This window comes from Saccostrea echinata, unplaced genomic scaffold (assembly GCF_033153115.1).
Source record: "Saccostrea echinata isolate AGI-Se365-2 ecotype Australia unplaced genomic scaffold, CSIRO_AGI_Sech_v1 ptg000024l, whole genome shotgun sequence".
Classification (NCBI taxonomy): domain Eukaryota; kingdom Metazoa; phylum Mollusca; class Bivalvia; order Ostreida; family Ostreidae; genus Saccostrea; species Saccostrea echinata.
The window spans coordinates 911,480-931,825 of record NW_026889773.1 but is presented as its reverse complement, the minus strand read 5'-3'; the positions used below and the strand labels follow the sequence as shown (position 1 = coordinate 931,825).

At 33.4% G+C, this 20,346-nt stretch overlaps 1 protein-coding gene across 3 annotated transcripts; it reads left to right on the top strand.

Moving 5' to 3' along the window:
* Window positions 1-33: 33 nt before the first annotated feature.
* On the top strand, window positions 34-18,710 carry LOC133191684 (repulsive guidance molecule B-like). 3 transcript variants are annotated; one of them, XM_061327417.1, is made up of 4 exons: window positions 34-519; window positions 7,851-7,999; window positions 8,336-8,847; window positions 15,604-18,710. In XM_061327417.1, exons 1-4 carry the CDS (start codon window positions 491-493, stop codon window positions 16,282-16,284), a joined length of 1,371 nt encoding a protein of 456 aa, XP_061183401.1. In that variant the 5' UTR covers window positions 34-490; the 3' UTR covers window positions 16,285-18,710. The 3 variants fall into 3 exon arrangements, with proteins under 3 accessions (XP_061183401.1, XP_061183400.1, XP_061183402.1); XM_061327416.1 differs by lacking the exon at window positions 34-519 and adding an exon at window positions 4,423-4,916; XM_061327418.1 differs by lacking the exon at window positions 34-519 and adding an exon at window positions 7,667-7,721.
* Window positions 18,711-20,346: the final 1,636 nt, after the last annotated feature.

The window sequence follows — 20,346 nt, the reverse complement described above, 5'->3', positions numbered from 1 at the left end:
AAATGATGACAGACTCTCTGCTTTTATTTCCAGTTCAACCAAAATAAACAGGGGATGGCGGCGTATTACATTACACTGCTGGCTTAGTAATTTCTTGTTTTGGCCATCTTTATGTTGTTGGGATTGCGTGACAAAATGTCGTTCTCACTAATTCATTTGAAATGAAACTATCGGTAGATTACAATATTATAAGGTGGATATCTTTGTCGAGAATTTAATCACAGTCTGGCTGTTTGCGCAAAAAATAGTACTTTTGTGGAAGAAAATAAGAGCCAAGGCATCACTGCGCTAGGATCCAGAAAAAAAATGTGTGCACCTGGGTGAAATTAAATTCAGATTCAAATACTTCACCAGATGAAAGTCGGGATCATTTTAACGACTGGAATTTGCCTCATTTCGTCGTTTTTGAAATTTCAATGCACAAATACCGTGTATACTATTAAAACAAAGCATATAAGACCAACTGTGTCTTTAAGGCTAGTTGTGGAAGATGTCACGTGACCCTTCCTCGAGTTGCAGGTAAGTGGTTATTGTATAGTTTGCTCTAGATTTTACAGCTCGCAATTTTGAAATAATATGAAACAAAATTTCTTATGCTCTTTAATACTGTTTTTGTTCTTTTTTTCCTTCCCCCGAGGACGTACTGAACGCAGAACTCTTAATCTAAGTAAAAAACCATTAGGCCCAATGGGTTCCTAAGATGTCATTTAACAAAATGATTTGTCAGATGTTGATCTTGAGTCACAAAACATTTGGCATTTCTACTTTCAAAAGATTAACTTTGCTTAAAACAAAAATAAAAATTTATTGTCAAACTGGGGACCAGTATTTGAGGTCGCTGAAGCCTTAAGAAAGAAAATTATGAAGGCTTTGCTGGTCCATCAACTCCTCAAACCAGGAAAGGGTTCCAGCTTTAGAAAAAAAAGAAACTGATTTATATTTCTTTTTCTTATCTGTAGTACTTCTAGTATTTGTTGTTGTTTTTTTTGTTTGTGTATTTGTTTGTTTGTTCTTTTTTTTTTAATGTTACAGCTAACTGAATGCACAACTGGTGAAAATAAAATCAACCCAAAAGTTATGTGATGCAAAGTACTTAGGTTCACAGTTCGAATCTCGCATTTTTGGTGATCTTGGTTTATAAAATCTCAATATCAAGGGATGGGGAGAGTGGTCCTAGTTAGTTTACTATACACATTGTGACAGTATGCATTACTAAACAATTCAAGAAATTGTCTCAAATGTGTCCTCTATAAATGGTCTTGTATAATCCTACATATATCTATATAGATCTCGTAATTCTTACAAAAGAGGATGACGTTTGCCGTTCCTGATTATTGCTTAAAGCTTTCCTTTCTGGTATTCATATAGTCATGTTTAGAGGTTTGCCATTGGAATATTTCAGCAGATCATCTTTCTGAATCGTGTCAAATGTTCTTTTGAATTTCATGTCTGTTCTTGTTTTGACAGGATCTACTCTTTTTAATTTTTTGTGCTTAATCAAAGCTTAACCAAGTACGACATGATCATCACTTTTTATACAATATACAAAAAACAATATAGGAATTAGGTGTTACTTTACGCGATTCAATATGGTGCGAGACGTTCGAATACACTCCATAAATATTTTTTGCTGATATTGGCTCGTCCATAGCGAAATCTGATTTCATGGATACATCGCTGCAAGAATGGCTGTCGCCAACCAATGACAACTGGACAGCGAAATGCATTTTTTAAAGATTAAATGTTTACACTTGATCTGTGTTGCCTATGCGAATTTCAATTGGTTCTTCGGTTATTTTAATGTTGTATTAACATCCTCTCATTTTCAACTTAAACTAATGGTCCATTTACCGCCAAAGGGGTAGATGTTTCCATGGATCTTTTGAAAAATGTGTTTTATTCTGAATTTCAGAACTGAAGTATTTTTTTTTCTGGCGTTACTCACATTGGGTTCAGGGGAAAAGAAGTTAGGGTTCTTGCTTTGAAATGTCTGAATATCTGCATTGAACGCCCTGAATTTAACGTAGTAACCTATCTTGCCAACTCCATCCAAAAACGTTTGACTTTTTATTCTAGATAAATGTTGTGACTTATGAAAGAAATCAGCTATACGTACAGTTTGAAAACCGAATGCTTGTTAATTATACCTTCAACATGCGATTAAAGAAATAGACACCCACTTTAAATAACTTAATTCACAGCAGTTTAGAATTGACTGGGATTAACTTTTTTCCCTACAAAGATGTGTAAAAGTAACAATGTATAAAAGTAACGATGTACTGAATAACACGGCATAAAGTAACAAAGTATAAAAGTAACAATGTATTAAAGTAACGATGTACTGAATAACACGGCATAAAGTAACAATGTATAAAAGTAACAATGTATAAAAGTAACGATGTACTGAATAACACGGCATAAAGTAACAATGTATAAAAGTAACAGTGTATAAAAGTAACGATGTACTGAATAACACGGCATAAAGTAACAATGTATAAAAGTAACAATGTATAAAAGTAACGATGTACTGAATATCACGGCATAAAGTAACAATGTATAAAAGTAACAGTGTATAAAAGTAACGATGTACTGAATAACACGGCATAAAGTAACAATGTATAAAAGTAACAATGTATACAAGTAACGATGTACTGAATAACACGGCATAAAGTAACAATGTATAAAAGTAACAATGTATACAAGTAACGATGTACTGAATAACACGGCATAAAGTAACAATGTATAAAAGTAACAATGTATAAAAGTAACGATGTACTGAATAACACGGCGTAAAGTAACAATGTATAAAAGTAACAATGGGTGTTTTAAAGTAACAAAGTATAAAAGTAACAATGTATACAAGTAACGATGTACTGAATAAAACGGCATAAAGTAACAATGTATAAAAGTAACAGTGTATAAAAGTAACGATGTACTGAATAACACGGCATAAAGTAACAATATATAAAAGTAACAATGTATACAAGTAACGATGTACTGAATAACACGGCATAAAGTAACAATGTATAAAAGTAACAATGTATACAAGTAACGATGTACTGAATAACAAGGCATAAAGTAACAATGTATAAAAGTAACAATGTATAAAAGTAACGATGTACTGAATAACACGGCATAAATAACAAAGAATAAAAGTAACGATGTACTGAATAACACGGCATAAAGTAACAATGTATAAAAGTAACAGTGTATAAAAGTAACGATGTACTGAATAACACGGCATAAAGTAACAATGTATAAAAGTAACAATGTATACAAGTAACGATGTACTGAATAACACGGCATAAAGTAACAATGTATAAAAGTAACAATGTATACAAGTAACGATGTACTGAATAACAAGGCATAAAGTAACAATGTATAAAAGTAACAATGTATAAAAGTAACGATGTACTGAATAACACGGCATAAATAACAAAGAATAAAAGTAACGATGTACTGAATAACACTGCATAAAGTAACAAAGTATAAAAGTAACGATGTACTGAATAACACGGCATAAAGTAACAATGTATAAATTAAAGTAACAGTGTATAAAAGTAACGAAGTACTGAATAACACGGCATAAAGTAACAATGTATAAAAGTAACAATGGGTGTTTTAAAGTAACAAAGTATAAAAGTAACAATTTATAGTAAAAAAATTACATCATACAAAGCCATTTATAAATGTTAATTAATATTTGTATTTCAAATTTGTGTTATTCTTTGTTTATGTAGTTGCTTGATCCCATATGCGTGTAATTTGCAAATAAATATATAAAAGTAATAATGTATAAAATTACCAATGTAGAAAAGTAACGATGCAAATTTCTGTAGGATTCATGTACAAACACCACAGAGGTAATTGGGAAACATGGAGTATATGTTAAATCTGGATTTGTAGTTTCTTTTTTAGACATATATAAAGAATTCATTAAAATATTTCCGGAAGATGTATTGATCTCTTGGTATATACACTTTCAAAATGAGTACAATATATGTGCCTATTCGATTGCAGCACCATTTTCAAATCTTAATTAAAAAAAAAAAGTTTTGTCGTTACTATTTGACAAGGATCCCTTAGTCCTCCTTGACAGAAATGTAAGGGGCAATTTCTGTGTTTCATGTAATCCTGAACTCAAATACTTTTACTTTCTCAGCCTTGGCAAATAAAATGGTAACATTGTCGAGATCTTGTGAATCACTGAGTAAATAAAAAGGTGTGAGCCCCTTGTCTTTGATACGGCACGGAATATTTCCATTTATATCGCCACTTGTAACGACAAGGGTATTGTTAGTGAATTTATATATTTGATCTGGAAATTATTTGTGCATTGACAATATCCCCCCGAATGGAGGCTTCACGCCTTAAATGACAGGATTTTCCTTTTTTCTTTACAAGCTCTATTAGGGAGAGAGAGTAGAAGAGGCTATTGAGCAAACTGTAGGGAGGTTATTTGCACGTGGTTGCGCTTTAAAGAATTTTTTTCTACAGCACTTCAAGTATAAGCCGAATTGAACACAATGGCCGCATTATAAAATATGTGGTGAAGTTATATATTAAATTCCGCGCACCTGCCGGGAAAATTATAACTATATTATGACTGAAGCAAATGGTGCAAAATTCGACGGTGGCAAAAATCTGTTCACGTTGGGATTTGTCAAAAAAAATTTAGTTTTATGACATATTATAGTGTGTCAATTGGATATGATTTTTTCCTCCTTTGAGAGGCATGCATATAATGAAGTAAACAGCTGAAGTAATTCTGGGCAAAAGATTCAGATATGTTACTTTCGGTGAATCATTCAAGAGAAAATAAATTGTGAGAAATAAAATGTTTTACTGTTTTGTTGCAACTTGCAATGAACAGTTAAACATATGTTTGTCATTTTGAAACAGCCCCAGAGATTCAGGTAGGCGTCTTTTTAAGTATATTCAACTTTTCTGCAAAAATCAGAAGCTTGTTTATTTTTGTTTGAGGTAATTGTGTCAGATAGCATAACAGTTTATTACAATACGACCTGATAAAGGTCTGAATGTGCTGCTAATGTTTTCACTATATATTGAATGTTATCGCTAAAGGTGTGAAAAATTATTGTAAGCCTTTTGCATTTGTAAGAATTGTAATCCGTACGTCTTAAAACTGAATTGTATACCGTTTTTATTTTTCCAACTTGAAGTAATATTTGATAGAGATTGGCGCAAGAGGATTTACATGTTCTATTCTTCCTGGCCACTAGCGCGGAAGAAACTCAAAACTATCAGCTTAAAAATTTGGATTTCATTGAATAGAAGCTAGCCTCTTCACCCGTATACAGAAAGGATTACGATGTTATATACTCAGATAGGTCTGACAAGCAAACACGTGATTCTAATCCGACATTTGAAAAACGTTGAATTCCTATAATTCAGTGTGAATGTCAAGTCTGACTATGCGTGATTTTCAGACTTATGGTGTACACGTCTCCGATTTTTATTACTTTTGTTTTACTGTGTTCAATTTGTTTATAAAGAATTTATGGTTTGATGGATAACTGTTTTTTCCGCTTCATTTTTTCTGATATACAGCGCGGACGTCTTGGAACATAAACGCGGACGTCGTAGAAAAGTATTATATAATAAATGAAATAAATAAATGGTGCCATCGATCAATTAAAACTTGGCGTAAGAGTTAATCAAATAAATTCTATATTCAAAGAACAAGACAAGAAGTATTGCCAAAATAATGTTTCAGTTGATACTCATCATTGGCATCTGTGGCCAGGATGGTAAAGTACAGATTTCCAATTAGTTTTTACTTGCAAGTTTGATCTCGATAAAAAGCCGAAAGGCACGATATCGTTTGGCCATTTTTTGCTGGAGAGCAGTGCGGCATGTCTGCTGAAGAAATCTGCTAGTTTTCGGAAGAGCGTAGCTTGGTGGAATCTGAACCTCTTTGAAAGCATCATTAGCATAGTAAAGTGTTCAACAGATGTTTCAAAAGAGGCTTACATTTTAGGCGTGTTGAGGGAAACATTTGTATCGTGTATAAAGGCTTCGCTACATTCCTAAATGCGTGATAACTGAAATAAAAAGTTATAAACTAATTTATGGCTCCTTTTTGATGATATACATCAAGTAGATATATATCCATATCATGTGGTGGTTCCAAAAAATACTGTTCTAGTATACAATAGGCAGTTTACCTGAATCCTACATGCATAAATGTTTTATGTAAAGGGAGCGGATCAAAGCTGTATCATTTTTTTAATAGCAATTTACTTTGGAGGCAGCCAAGATTCCAAGCCTAATTCAAGCTCTGCATTGCAACATTCACCCTTCTGTCCTTACATTTGAAACAAAATTGATGAGATATGTCAACGTCATAACATTTCAAAATTATATTTGATTAGCATATCGCATGTTTGACATTCTACAGCTATACATTCCAGAGGTGTTGAGTGAATTAATAATGCGTGTATAGTAAAATAATCATAACAATGGAAGGATTAAATTGGTGCAATTTTCCATGCCTACTAATGTGCAAATCTTTAAATAAGCATTATAATACATATGCAATATATCAAGACGATATATTTTAATTAGACTAAAATGCGCGAGTATCATGGTCGATTCATTTATGGTGTGTTTTTTTTTTTGGAGGGGGTGGGGGGGGGGCAGTTTAAGACATCGCTAAATATAAAAGAACGCATTCTGGCATTCGACATAAAAGTTTTGTAAACATATATTACTCATTGAACGGCTCTCTCCATGTCACAGGTTGATTAAAAAAAACATAGAAGGAAGTTTTAATTAATACTCACTTAGTATTAATTGATCATATATAAGCGTAATAATTATCTCTGCGTGAGTCAATCATTACCTGGTCAATATAAGCAGAAATTAATTAAGCACAATTAATATATCAGCATGAGTTAATCAATAATGGGTTAGTGAAGGAAAGGTAAGTTTTAGGAGTTATTTCCCTTTCAATACTTAATCGTACAACAATACGGGTTTATGCACGGTAAAGCCGAAATTGTAATTTAAAAAAAATGATTTCTAATCAAGACTGTTGAAGACACCAATATATCGGTTCTCATGTTATTTTTAACTTAGTTCTTTTTAGTCGGCATTACATTTTTACACATAGGCCTAATCAGAGGTATAAATAACAACTGTTTTTTATTTCTCTTATATAATTTAATGAACACAATTCCATTTATCACAAAATTGTAGAAAGACCTTAACCTGTTAACGATAAAAGTATTTGTTAATACTAAAACTATTATCCCCAAAAAACTTTGCAAGACATTGTAAAAAAAAAAAAAAAACAAACAAACAAACAAACAAAACCAGTACTTTTCAGTGACCTTTTTCCGTATGTACTAACTTAGGGTTAGTATATCTATATATACGTCGCTGTTTAAGAAGCGTTAAATATATTAGGCATATTATTATTTTCTTTTCCTATCTCATTTGATCTAAGAAAATGGCAACTTCAATGTGTTAAAGCTATGTTTGTAATCTGTACGGTAAAAAGTTTATTCATAAGCAACACAGTTTCAACCAATAGGATTGTACCTCTTTCATAAAAAGTTTACATTGATTGACAGACCTTTTTAACGCCCCGCCCCCTGACCCATTTCGGCGGAATAATTCGCTAGCATATCAATACTTGGGATCTAACAGAGAAGTCATGTTGAAGAATGTGCCTCAAATTAGTGATAAATTAACACGTGTGTGAATTCAATAATGACGGAAATATAAATTTATTAATGGAATATGTTTATACCGTCACTTGACATAGGGTTTTGATCATGTGAAACTAAACTAGCGTTGAACTGATGGAGTTTCTTCTTTCACAGAGAGTATCGGAGTGAACGTACATCGGCTGGCCGAGTTCCCTCCGTCACATACGAATGGAAGGAGGGTATGGCCTCGCTGTCTTACCCACCTATGCCCCCTATTTTGAGCTTGGTGGTTATTTTCTTATTGGTATACTTAATCGATACAAGTAAGTATTTATTATTGAATTTTCAAGCGTTATTTTTACATTCCGTTATGGGACCTATATTTTTGGAGAAAGGAGTGTTTTTCCGTGATGAAGTTGTACGTTGAAATATTCGTGAATTTAGAAAAGCCATAATATTAGATGTGGAAATTGCAATTTACTTATGCAAATTGAACAGATTTACATTTGATTTCATGTATTTCATCAAATGTTTAATACTAAGTAGTTAGGAAAAGTTGAATGTTAGTATATACATCCCTGCTTGTTTTTATTCTGACAATGTAAGAAAAGGAATCTTTCTAACTTCTAAATGAACATGCTTTTGATGATTTATTAAAGGTAATGGATGTGGAATGCAATTGTGTCATGAACGTTGGCGGACTGCTCAGAGAGCAGCACATGGAGGTTTGATAAAACCACATAATGGAGAAGAACCTCTTTGTGTAGCACATAGGACTTATTTGGTGTGCCTGATTGCAGAAGAGGTGAACTGCAAAACCAATTTGCAATTTCAACTGACCAAGCGAGGTGTCATACTCAACATGAAAAGTTCAAAGTGTAATGATTATGGTGATACTTTTAATGTAACCACTGTTGTTAATGACCCTCTCATGGATCCATGTTTTCCAAATTCAATTTGCACATGTACTTTTCGAAGCAAAAATCCTAACACTCCAATAAAATATGAACACTGTGGATTATTTGGTGATCCCCATTTGAGGACGTTCAGGGATGATTTTCAGACTTGTAAAGTGGAAGGTGCATGGTCACTGGTTCAGAACAGATATATAGTGATTATGGTCACAAACAACCCAGTAAAAGACCATGCAGCAGCAACTGCCACAAGCAAGGTATATGATCTAATAATGTAAAATACTTATTTATTTGAGTGTGATTACAGTAAAATGTATGAAATGAAGACTAATAATCAAATATGATTTTTATGAGCATGTTGAAGAAGTTTGAAATTGGAATTTTTTTTTTTTTAATCAGTTTTAAACATTTTTAAACTATTGAAAATGGAGCACTTTAAGTACATTGTTTATGAATTATGATTTGAATAATACCCAAGTATGAACCATTCCTCTAAGCCATATAAAAGAGAAAAAATAGGTACAATTTAGTTATAGAATATCCCAATTGTGCTGAATTTGACTACCGCAGATATTTTATTTATATTTTGTGTATGATTCCATCAAAATGTCTTGAACCCTAATTCATAAAATGAAGTAGGAGCCCATTCAAACATGATGAAGATTTGTATTTGTGCATGTAAAAAATTATGCACATATATTATGCTAAGTAAAGTGCTTTTGCTGTCTTGCATCATACTCAATTTCTTGTACAGGAGTACATTCTTACAAGCATTTACAAATTGTCTTAATCCACATATGCATGAACATGTTCCACAAAACCAGTGGTTATCAGCCTTAGATTTTAGAAAGTGGAAGCTCTCTCACGTTTTCCATGGCTGGACATGTTTTTTTTTTTTTTTTTTTTTTTTTTTTTAAAGATAAATGTCCTGAGTAATTGGTACTTTATTAAGGACAGATGATACAAGCAAAAAATGGATGCCTGGATTGGTATATATTTTTGGACCAATTTTGATGGTAAATAATGCAAGCAACAAATTTCTAAAATATTAAGAATTTGTAAACTTTCTGTGATATTCAAAATTCTATCTTTCTGCAACCCTTCTTATTAATCTATACAATTTTTGAAGGCACATGAATTTGGTCCCAGAAAATGATTTAGATGTTTGTTTATATTCAAAGACAGTAAACTGTGTGTTTAAAAATGTAAGTTGGTAGGTGACAGCAAAGTGCAAATGTAGTATGATTACATTTGTTAATTATTATTTATTCATGGTACAGAAGAAGGTAAGGAATATATGAAGAAAATGTTCAGTTGACTAAACATCTTACATATAGATTTTGAACAAACATAAATATATGAACAATTAATTATTCCATGCAATGCAATTTGGGAAATGATATAATAAACACATTTTCAACAAAAGAATAGATGAAGAAGATGACCTAGAATTTTTAAATTAATCAGCACTGTAGTGAGCACTCCTTCTAATCAAGTGTCTTTTGGACATGTTCATTTAGTTTTCATATTTTAAAAGATTTATTTATCCTTTTTTAGCTGAAAAGGATAAATAAATCTTTAAAAGTATGAATATCAATGAAGTTGAGATGAACTTATGCTATACCACCAGACTGGTGTCTGTGTTTGCTTCGGTAAAGTTTTAGGAGCAAATCCATTCCCCATTAGCTATAAGGGCAACCTGGACCAAACTTGCTTGGATTATGCATCAAGGGGTGCACACTACAGACTTGCTTAGGATGTTGAATCTGACCTATATTTTTTGGATGAGTGATCAAGGATTAAGTTTTAGGAGCAAATCCATTCCCAAGTACCTGTAAGCCAAGTATGTAGACCCAACTTGCATGGGTGTTGCATCTAAGCATGCACACTACCAGACTTGCTTCAGATGCTGGATTTTGCCTACTTTTTTCAGATGACTAGATAGGTTAAAGTTTAGGAGCAGGTCCATTCTCAAGTAACTATAAGTCCTACCTGGTTCAAATTTGCAAAGATGATGCATAGATCTAGGGATCCATAGTGCTAGACTGGCTTCAGATGCTGGATCTGACTTAAATTTTCCAGATGATTAGGTTAAATTTTCTGGAGCAGGTTCTTACTCAAGTAACTATAAGCCCCATTTGAACCAAAGTTGCATGGATGATGCATTTAGGGATGCACACTATCAAACTTGCTTCAGATATTGGATAAATTGACCTGCATTATCCAGATGAGTAAAGCAGGTATATTCCCTTTCTGGACCAACCTAGCATAGATGATGCATTTAGGGATGCACACTACCAGACTCGCTTCAGATGCTGGATCTGACCTACATTTATTGATGCAGGTTCATTTCTAAGTAATTATAAGCCCTACTTGGACCATGGTTGATGCATATAGGGGTGCACACTACAGACTTGCTTCAGATTCTGGATCTAACCTACATATTTCAATGAATGAATTTTGAATGAACAAGTTTAAGTTATAGAGCTTGTCCATTCCCAAGTAACTGTAAGCCCTGTTGTGACTGAACTTGAATTGATATACATGTTACTACGGATGCAGCTACCAGATATGCTTTGGAAGCTGGATCTGGCCCACATTTACAGGGTCATTGTACAGTGACTAGTCGGAAACTGTCGGTCCTGTCGGCAAGGCCAGTAAAAATTAGTCTTTCAAGAAAGCGATGGTCCAAATGACCGTTTGAAAAAATTGAGCATGACGCAAATTTTAAAAAGATTGGGATCAGGGTGCACAGGTGAACATCACAAAAACAGAAGAGATGGCTGTGTGGTCACACTGCAGTGATGATTGTCGATGATATTTGTTACAGCCAGGGACCTAAATACTTGTCTACTGTATATACATCCCTGTTTCAGCAAAGACATGAAACATGTCATTTATGTCTCTGATTTAAGACTCTCTACCCTAAGAAAAGAAACTTGCAAGATTGAAGGCTGTTGAAAACAGTAAACAGTATTTTGAGCATTTATTTATTTTCCTTTCTCAGCATCAAAATAAGGTACATGCATGATCAGCATCTGGTCTGACAACATTTCGACAAGTCTGCTACTGTAGTACAGTTAAAGTTTTTGGAGCAGGTTCATTTTCAAGTATCTATAGATCCTACATGGACCAAACTTGTATAGTTATTGTATCTAGGGATGCACATTTAATACCAAAACATTTGTTTGGTGTGAGATCCTTACTTGTACATAACATCTGTCAAGATGAGCTTTGTTTATATCTTTGATAACCTACATTTTTTTAATTTTTCGTACAATATCCACAATGGTACACATGCACATGTATGCAACATTTTCTGAAAGAATGAAAAGTGTAGTGATGAATAAGCACTGCAACACTGAAAACTTGATGAATACATGCAAAGAACTGTGTGCATTTCATCACTCAAATCTCTGGTGTATTCACGGAGAAAAACAATTTAAATTGAAGATGAAGTCCTTGCTCATTGGAACATATACAAATCAAAATGGGCCCCATAAACAGAGCTTCGGTGTTTTCTTCATGTAAACAATAATAGCGTATACAAAGACTCTGTGTAGATCTGGTGTTATATTGGTTAATTAGATTTTTTTTATCTGGCATTCAAATTCAAGACAAGCATGATTAATAGACTATTACAAAGGCACTCTGGCATATATCAGATTTGTTTTATGTGCTAATATGCATTTTCTTATTTAGATTTAAATGAAATAAGAAAACAGGTGTAGGCTACTTCATTAGTTCCACATTACACACAAAAATGTACATACATATTCAGTCAAAAAGTTTGCTTTCTTACTTGGAGAAGTTAGAGTAGAGTGTAGTCTGTACTTTTCCATTAAAATGTATATGTTGTTTGCAATGGAACATATTTCTTTTCTTATTCTGTTCTTCAATGTTAGTAAAAATAACTTTTAAAACCTAATAAAGACAAATTTTGTTTAATAGGAAAAAAATTAACATCCATTTCACCAAAGTAAAGAATTCTTGCATTTAATAGGTTTCTGTTTGATGGTAGATAAATATGCCTATGAAGCACATTCTGTACATAAGTTGCTTTTTCTCTGCATCAATATCTTAACATTTTTTCAAGTATGAAGATGCAAAAAGCATTTTAAAAAAATCATTGGAAATAGAGTAGCTGCAGAACTGTAGCTCTCCGCAAAAAAAAAAAAAAAATACTGACAGACTGGAGAGCTACAGTGCCACCCATAGAGAAAACTGTATATTCATTGGGCACAACAAATTGCACTCGATTCTAAATTTATTTCTCCGTATATTTAAACTGCCATCTCAAAATATTACTAACTGTGTGTTCCTAACATATTTTAAACTATTTCGACAATGAAAACATTCCCCCATAAGTCATAACCGTTGGTAATAGCCCTCCTGGGCCTGAAATGGAGACCATCGAAAATTTTGCCTATTTATACTGCCATTTTGGGTGGCAAGACAATTCGGTCCACTGTGCTTCATGCAGATGTCAACTACATCTGTAGTTGACAGAGGTCTAAGGGATTTCTTGAAATCAAGCTTTTGTGCAGATAAGAATTTGGAGAAATAAATCCAGAATTGAGCACATTATTTTTTTTTTTTCGAAGAGCTACAGTTCTGCAGCTAGAATGGCTTTATACAGTTTGGTTCAATTTCAATTGTACACTTGTACGTACATTCAGAGGGTAAAGACTTAATATGCAAGTGGGTTTTTATATAGGTATATGAAAAATTTTATAGCTGTACTAAAATGTACAGTTGTGTCTATTTATTGTGGAAAGTGAGAGATCTAAATGTATATATATATATTGATTAATTACCAATCCTACAACTTTTAGACTTCCACACCAAGCATCCATGTTTGAGATGCCTATCCTATAACATAAAATACGTGAACACTGAATATATTTTTCTAAGTAAATAATGAAAAATGCCTGTAAAATGTCCTCAACAAATGATTATGTATTTGGGACAGGACAACGCAAGTGAAGTCGCGGTAAAGTAGTACGTGGGTGACAAAGCCATTCAGGATATTCACATATTAAAATTAACGTTTCTTGCAGTGTGAATTTTTGTTCTAAAGACACTCATTTCCATCTCAAAATGAAAGTCCACAATTCAATAATTAAAAAAGACGATGGGTTGCAGTTATGGCTAATACCCATGATTTGCAGGCTTCTGTACTTTATTCCAAACCATTGAACCTTAAATGTTTTAAAATACATGCAAACAGAGTTAATCATGTTGATTTATTTCCAGAGCACCTGGCTGGCTCATTAACATTGTGTCAAATATGAACAAATTTATGGCCCATTTACTTAGCATATTAATAAAAACTATACATAAGTTTAAGTACTGAAACAGTGGTGTAAATGGTAGAACTTAGTTCTGCATTTAGAAGCACCACATTTTTGCCATACATGTTGTTGTGAAGTAAACACCAGACCAAGACCAAGGGAGAGCCTTTATGAAAATATTATTCTGGAGCTGTGGCCATGCGAGATTAAATGTAGATTTATGTATGGAGGTTTTAAAGTTTGGCCAGGGTTTATTTGCTTGATATTTAAATCAACAGGACTAAGTGACGTATGTAAACTTGTCTTTTGACACCTGCACATAAAAAAAAATGTGAAATAGTGTATGTTTTGTTCTACAGATGTATGAACATATACATACTCAATAACTGTTTTTTCCAGTAATATATGTTAAAATGCATTTGCATAATCTTGACATGCCAAAAATCATTTTATTCAAAAATTTTCATCTGAGAATTAGAATTATACATATATACATGTGTAGATAGAAATATCTTGGCGAATACCTGTGTGCTTTTTTAAACAGGTCAGTGACTCTGCAGTAACTTATTTTGGTATTTGAAAATTAATATGCATATCAAAAGTCAGGATCACAATGATAGTGTTTTGATGCTTATCTTGAATCATTTGGTTGAGGGACCAAAAGGGAAAATTCATCAAATGATGTGAAGGCTTGCAATTTATTAGAATTCTGTTAAAAAAAAACAAAAACAAACATATAAAAAAAAAACTGTACAGCCATTGGGTAATATGAAAAGCATAGAGAATAAAATTTATGGTTGGTGTCTTTCAAATTTTATGTTGTTGATTAAAATTTGATGTAATCTTTCTGATTTTGGTCGAAATTTTGATGCTGAAAATTGACTCTGATTGGGAACTAGACTTGCTGTGTTTTATCATGTTTATTGCAAAAATTTTTGAGTTATTCAAACACACCACATAGAAGAGGAGTCCCGGGGTGGTCCACATTGGCTTTGATTAAGTGAGATTACCATCCAAACTTTTGTCTCCTGTTAAATGCATATCGACAGATACCAAGGAATGCAGTGTGCAGCATTGCATTTACCCAAGGTCGAAACACTTCCATTAACTTTTTAAATTGTCAAGCCAAATTTTCACTTCTCTTGCTGTAGCGTATTCTAAAGCTAGATAAATGAGTGTCTCTGGTTTCTTTATCCTGAACATGGTAAAATGCTGGCCTGTCTAGATGAATGTTGTGTACTTCTCATGAAGAAAATGTGACAGGTTTGGACAACGACTTGTTAGAGAGATCAGGAATGCAATGAAAATCTACAGAGAAACATATATTATAAAGACACAAGGAAATAGCTAGTACCAAGAGTTGTGAACATTTATAGACATTAAATGTGTACTTTTAGAAAAATAGACTTTTTAAAAGTGCATGTCTTAAGTTATTTAGTAATAAATTTATTTTAAAGACACACGCATTATTCAGGAATATATCAGTATTTATTTTGAAGCAACACAATAAAATTTTAGAAACATCTTATTCATTGAATATTTTTTTTCCCATGTTTTTAGAACTTTGATATAGATATAATGGTGCATTCCAACATGTTTAACCCTATATAAATTTTGTAATGGAAGAATTTACATTTATGAATCTTTAATATTATGTTTTTACATGTAGTTTAAGTAATGAGATAACTTTGTAACTGTTGATGTATTTTTTTTTTTCAGTTGACTGTTGTGATAAAGAAGAATGAAGACTGTGCTTCACGTGATTTTGTAACATACAAAGCTCACACAAATAACCTGCCAGGAACATTTGAAAATGGCCTATCTGCTGTAGGCCCTGATGAAAGTGTCGCCATCCGAGTGATGGATCCTGGGAAACATGTACAAATTTATTTAAGGTTCATTGATACAACCATACGGGTGCGACAAATTGGTCGCTATTTCACTTTTGCCATAAAAATGCCACAGGAAATTGTGGAACAGTCACTAGACAATGATACTCAGCAATTATGTGTGCAAGGATGCCCTGAACAAGAGCAAATTAATTATAAAAAATATCTGGCAGAAAAAAGGAGAATTATAGACGGGCATCAAGGGGACATCGCAATGACCAGTGATAAAGCAAGTGAATTGTGTCGGAAGTCACATGTTGTGGATTTTTACTTTGATTCATGTGTATTTGATCTCATGACCACTGGAGACGAAAGTTTTACTGTAGCAGCACAACAGTTGTCAAAAGATTTAACAGATCTTTCACCAGAAATTGTGAAAACTCAGGGAAACCGAACACGTTTGATAGAAATCCTTCCCTCAAGTGGCTGTAGAGTGAATAGTGACTTTATTCTGTGGACTTGTGCTTTAGCTGTTCTTTTATGTTTATTATTTCAACAAAGGACTTCATAACAAAGGTAACATATTCAGGCAATGGCAAGACATTCATGTCACTTTCAGTATATCTAGATACTTTTTTCTGGTAGTATTTGCCCAGTGCTGAAACAATAATGAAATTTTATGCATGGAAATTGTAGCAAAGCTAAATGCAAGGGACGAATGTTATTGGAGGGGGTGGTGGTGGTTGGTTTGGGGAGGGGTGCAGTAAGAGATCTGAAGATAAGACAATTAAGGCCATTCAAGTTTTTTCTCTGTTTCATGTTCACCTAATATGTTGACGGTGCGACCGTTGGGGCGAGCGCAGTATTCACTTCATTATTATGATCCGCCTCTTCAAACCGCACGAGACATTTGGAACGTCTAGACTGTGACGTCACATGACGTTGTATGTTAGCTGCATTTCCATAAACAAAGTTTAAAAAGTGCAAATATTTTAACAAAGAACGTTTAATCTACTATCTGCATGCAATATCCATTAAATTAAGGTGAGTTTTTTAGTTGTTGTCACGAAGCGTGAACGAAGTTAGCAGCGAGAACAAGAAGCGATGCATTGTGGGTCAGAATTACTGCGGAAAAAAATTCTATTGAATGAATGTGCAGTAGTCCGAATTTTCTCTTCGCCCAGGCGTTGTCGTTAGAGCTCGCAGTGACGAGCGGCGCTTTGCGCCGCTCGCTGCGCTCGCTATTATTCATGAACCTACCTATCTATTCACAAAAAACCCCCCACACAAGCCAAAATGTAAAACACAGATTTCATAGTTATAAAAATGACATCATTTGAAGGATTTTTGATTTCATTATTCTATTTTTCTGGTAGAAAATCTATTCCTTTGCAAATGAAGGTAGTAAAAATGCTAAGTATTTACTAATTTGACAGATTTTATTTCTAAAGAAATTGACAGAATTCAGAGGTCTCTATAAAAAAAAAAATCAATTCAGGACTTTTTGGTTTTTCTGATCCAAGTTGTGTAAAACCAAAACTCATGATGCTTAACACAGAAAAAAAACTTAGTATGGCCCAGTTGCATCATAGAAAAGAAAACAACCAGAATAATCACGTGAATTAATTTTTTTCTTATGTATCTGCCATTGCATAGTGCTTTGCAATCAATTTCTCTTAGATTGTTGACCTGGAGCAGCTGGGACTGCCCACCATTTGATTATACAACAAATAAAGATGATACTTCTGTAATGTAATATTACAGATGATAATTTTCCTGGCACTTATGAGAAAATTGTTCTTTTGCTTGGAATGATCCAATCAATTTCTTTTTATATCTCATGAAGTTGGCTCTGTAACATTTCTACTTCTCTATGCTGGTGTCAGAATGGAGATGCAAACACATGTAATTCAGCAACAAAGCAATTGATTTTTCTTTTTTCCCTTAGTTTTTAATGAAGACTATATATATTGGAAGTGACATGAATTTTTTGAAGCAGAGTCTGAATATGATTGTGTAATTTTTTTTGTTATGTGAGAAAACCACCCTTTTTCATGAGAATTAGAGACTTTGTTTGGATTAATGGATTACATATTATATGTATATGATACCCATTTATGATTGATGCCAAAAATACAGTATTTTGTTATATGCTGAATTAAAACAAAACCCACTTTAATTAAAATGTAGTGTCAGGGAATATATGTAATTGATAAGCTATGATTATAAAGGAAGTGGGTATGAATTTCGTGCATGTTTCTTTCTGTACACGGGTGAATGATGGATGTAGGGTGTACGAGATACACATTGTGTGAATTATGCATGTATATATGTGGAAACAGTGTGTGAAAAGTCTGGCATCAATGTTTTTGAGTCTGTGTATGTTATAAATGTATATAAAAATGCCAACTGCTGATTGCACTGAACAATTGATTATTTGTTATTGAAATTTTCAGTAGATTTAAGTATGTGAAACTTCATAGCTTGACAATTCAGAATATTGAATTCCATACATACACATGTACAGTTGTGTTCTGGCCCTCTTGTTCTTTGTGCCAGTCATGTTTAAATAAGCCCCCATATTGATTTTCTCATCTAAAATATCTTGGATTTTTAGAACCCCAGCCACAAAGATTTAGTGTTATTAGGTGTAAATTCTAGAGACCAGAGCTATCAAAAGATACCTAAGAAAGCTTTTTAAAACTGTTTGTTGAAATAAAGATCGAGCAACTTGTTTGCAACCTTTAGTTTGGTGTTATCAAACTTAACACAAACTAAGTATTGCATAATTTGGTCACACACTTTCAAGTAGGCATAAAATTGTAATTTCTCATTATTAACTTTATTGTTTTCTCAGTATATATATATATATATATCTTTTATTGGTAAATTATGAGAGGGCCTGAATCAACTGGAAAATGCAGAGTCAGTTTGTGTAGACTCCCCAACTCTTTCTGAAAAATGACAAAAAAGCAATAAAATTGTTGAGTATTTATACTTCCTTTTTTCTCATTTTTTCCCGATTGTTTACTCCGTAAGGCTGTTTGGTTTAATTAGAGCATTGCTGAAACAATTTGTCATCCAGTGACCCCATCCTGGCCTTGGACACGTGGAGTGTATACACAGGTATTGCAGGTGTAAAGCCCACAGCTACATCGTTCATGGTCGCTTTGTCCCCATGCCTAAGTGTTTCTTAGTTTAAATAACTTTCAAAAAAACATTGAGCATGGACAACAAGTACATGAATGGATAACCTAGAATCAACATCATCTGTGTTACGTTAGCTCTTCCACAGAGTGAACCATATTTATTGTAGTTTAGTTTACTTGTAGCTTGTACATGTTTAACATACATATTTTTTGTTATCGGAGCATCTACATTACGTATCAGTCTAATTTGCAGATGATAAAAATCTGATGCACGTTATTGCATTGATAACCACTTGAAAGTGTTTGATCTTCCTTGCAGTAAACTATCAGTCAGCTGGATGATAATAAGACATTTTTCCTTGCATGTAAAGGACAGCTTTCAAAACGTGACAACAACGGTGACATTCCTCGACCTGAATAAGACACAACACATCTTGACAATGGCAAGGGCCATAGAAAATTTTAATTCACTTTAATTTTGCCCCATAAAACGTAGTCCGTCGATAAGACTAGCCCAAGTAGAGATCCGCATGACCCTTTGTTCGTATTGAAAAATTCCCAACGTGATTTTCTTTAACCCCCGAAAGCCATAAAATGAAATTCATCTCGCCTTAATGGGCCACCCGGTCTAAATAGGCATACAACCCATACAAGGAACCGAGCTGACGCGATTTGATTTCCATTGTAACTTGAATACATTGGTCAGTGTTCCGTCTCGAGTGGGAGGAGACGAACTTTCATTATTTTCAGACATTGGGGGATTTTCTCCTGAGAAATGAATTTGAACTTCATTGTGTACAGGGGCTCTTTTGAAAGGAAAGTCGGAAAAGCATCATCAAAAATAATTACAACAAACGGTAGAAATAAAGTGACGATACTTAGACTACTTGAAAATTTTAATTGGCTTTTCTTTTTAACTTGAAGTTTCCTTGAATATCTTTTGTTTCATTGACATGTTGACCGTTCCATGAGTGACACACTGTGGCTAAAATGTTGGCGGTCATACCTTTGGCTATTGTTAGCAGAATTTTTCATTGCAGTTCAATTTGACCTCTCAGTTTCTTCAAAAGCAGCTAGCTGTACAGGTACAGTGAAAAACGCATCTCTTTGTTTTAATAGAGAAAAACCTTGTGCTGGAAAAGTTGTTATGAAGGGCGTAAGTGGAATATTTTGATTATTTGAAATTTTTGGACCCCTATGTGGAACGGATGCAATTTACATGCAGAATGAATGCATTTGTTTATTGGTACATGATGGCATTGCACACGAGTACATTCATTATCACCATTGTCTCCTTCTGTTTTATTGTTCAGTGACAGAATCGTCAAACTTCATATTTTTCATAGGAAAACAACAAAGCAAATCGATCGATCACTAAATAACCCAGTTCTCTGTCATATTTTTAGAGCTTAAACCGTATGTATATGTCTAAACAGTTTTTTAATTGGATGGAATTAGTTCCTCATTCAGTAAACATATAGGTT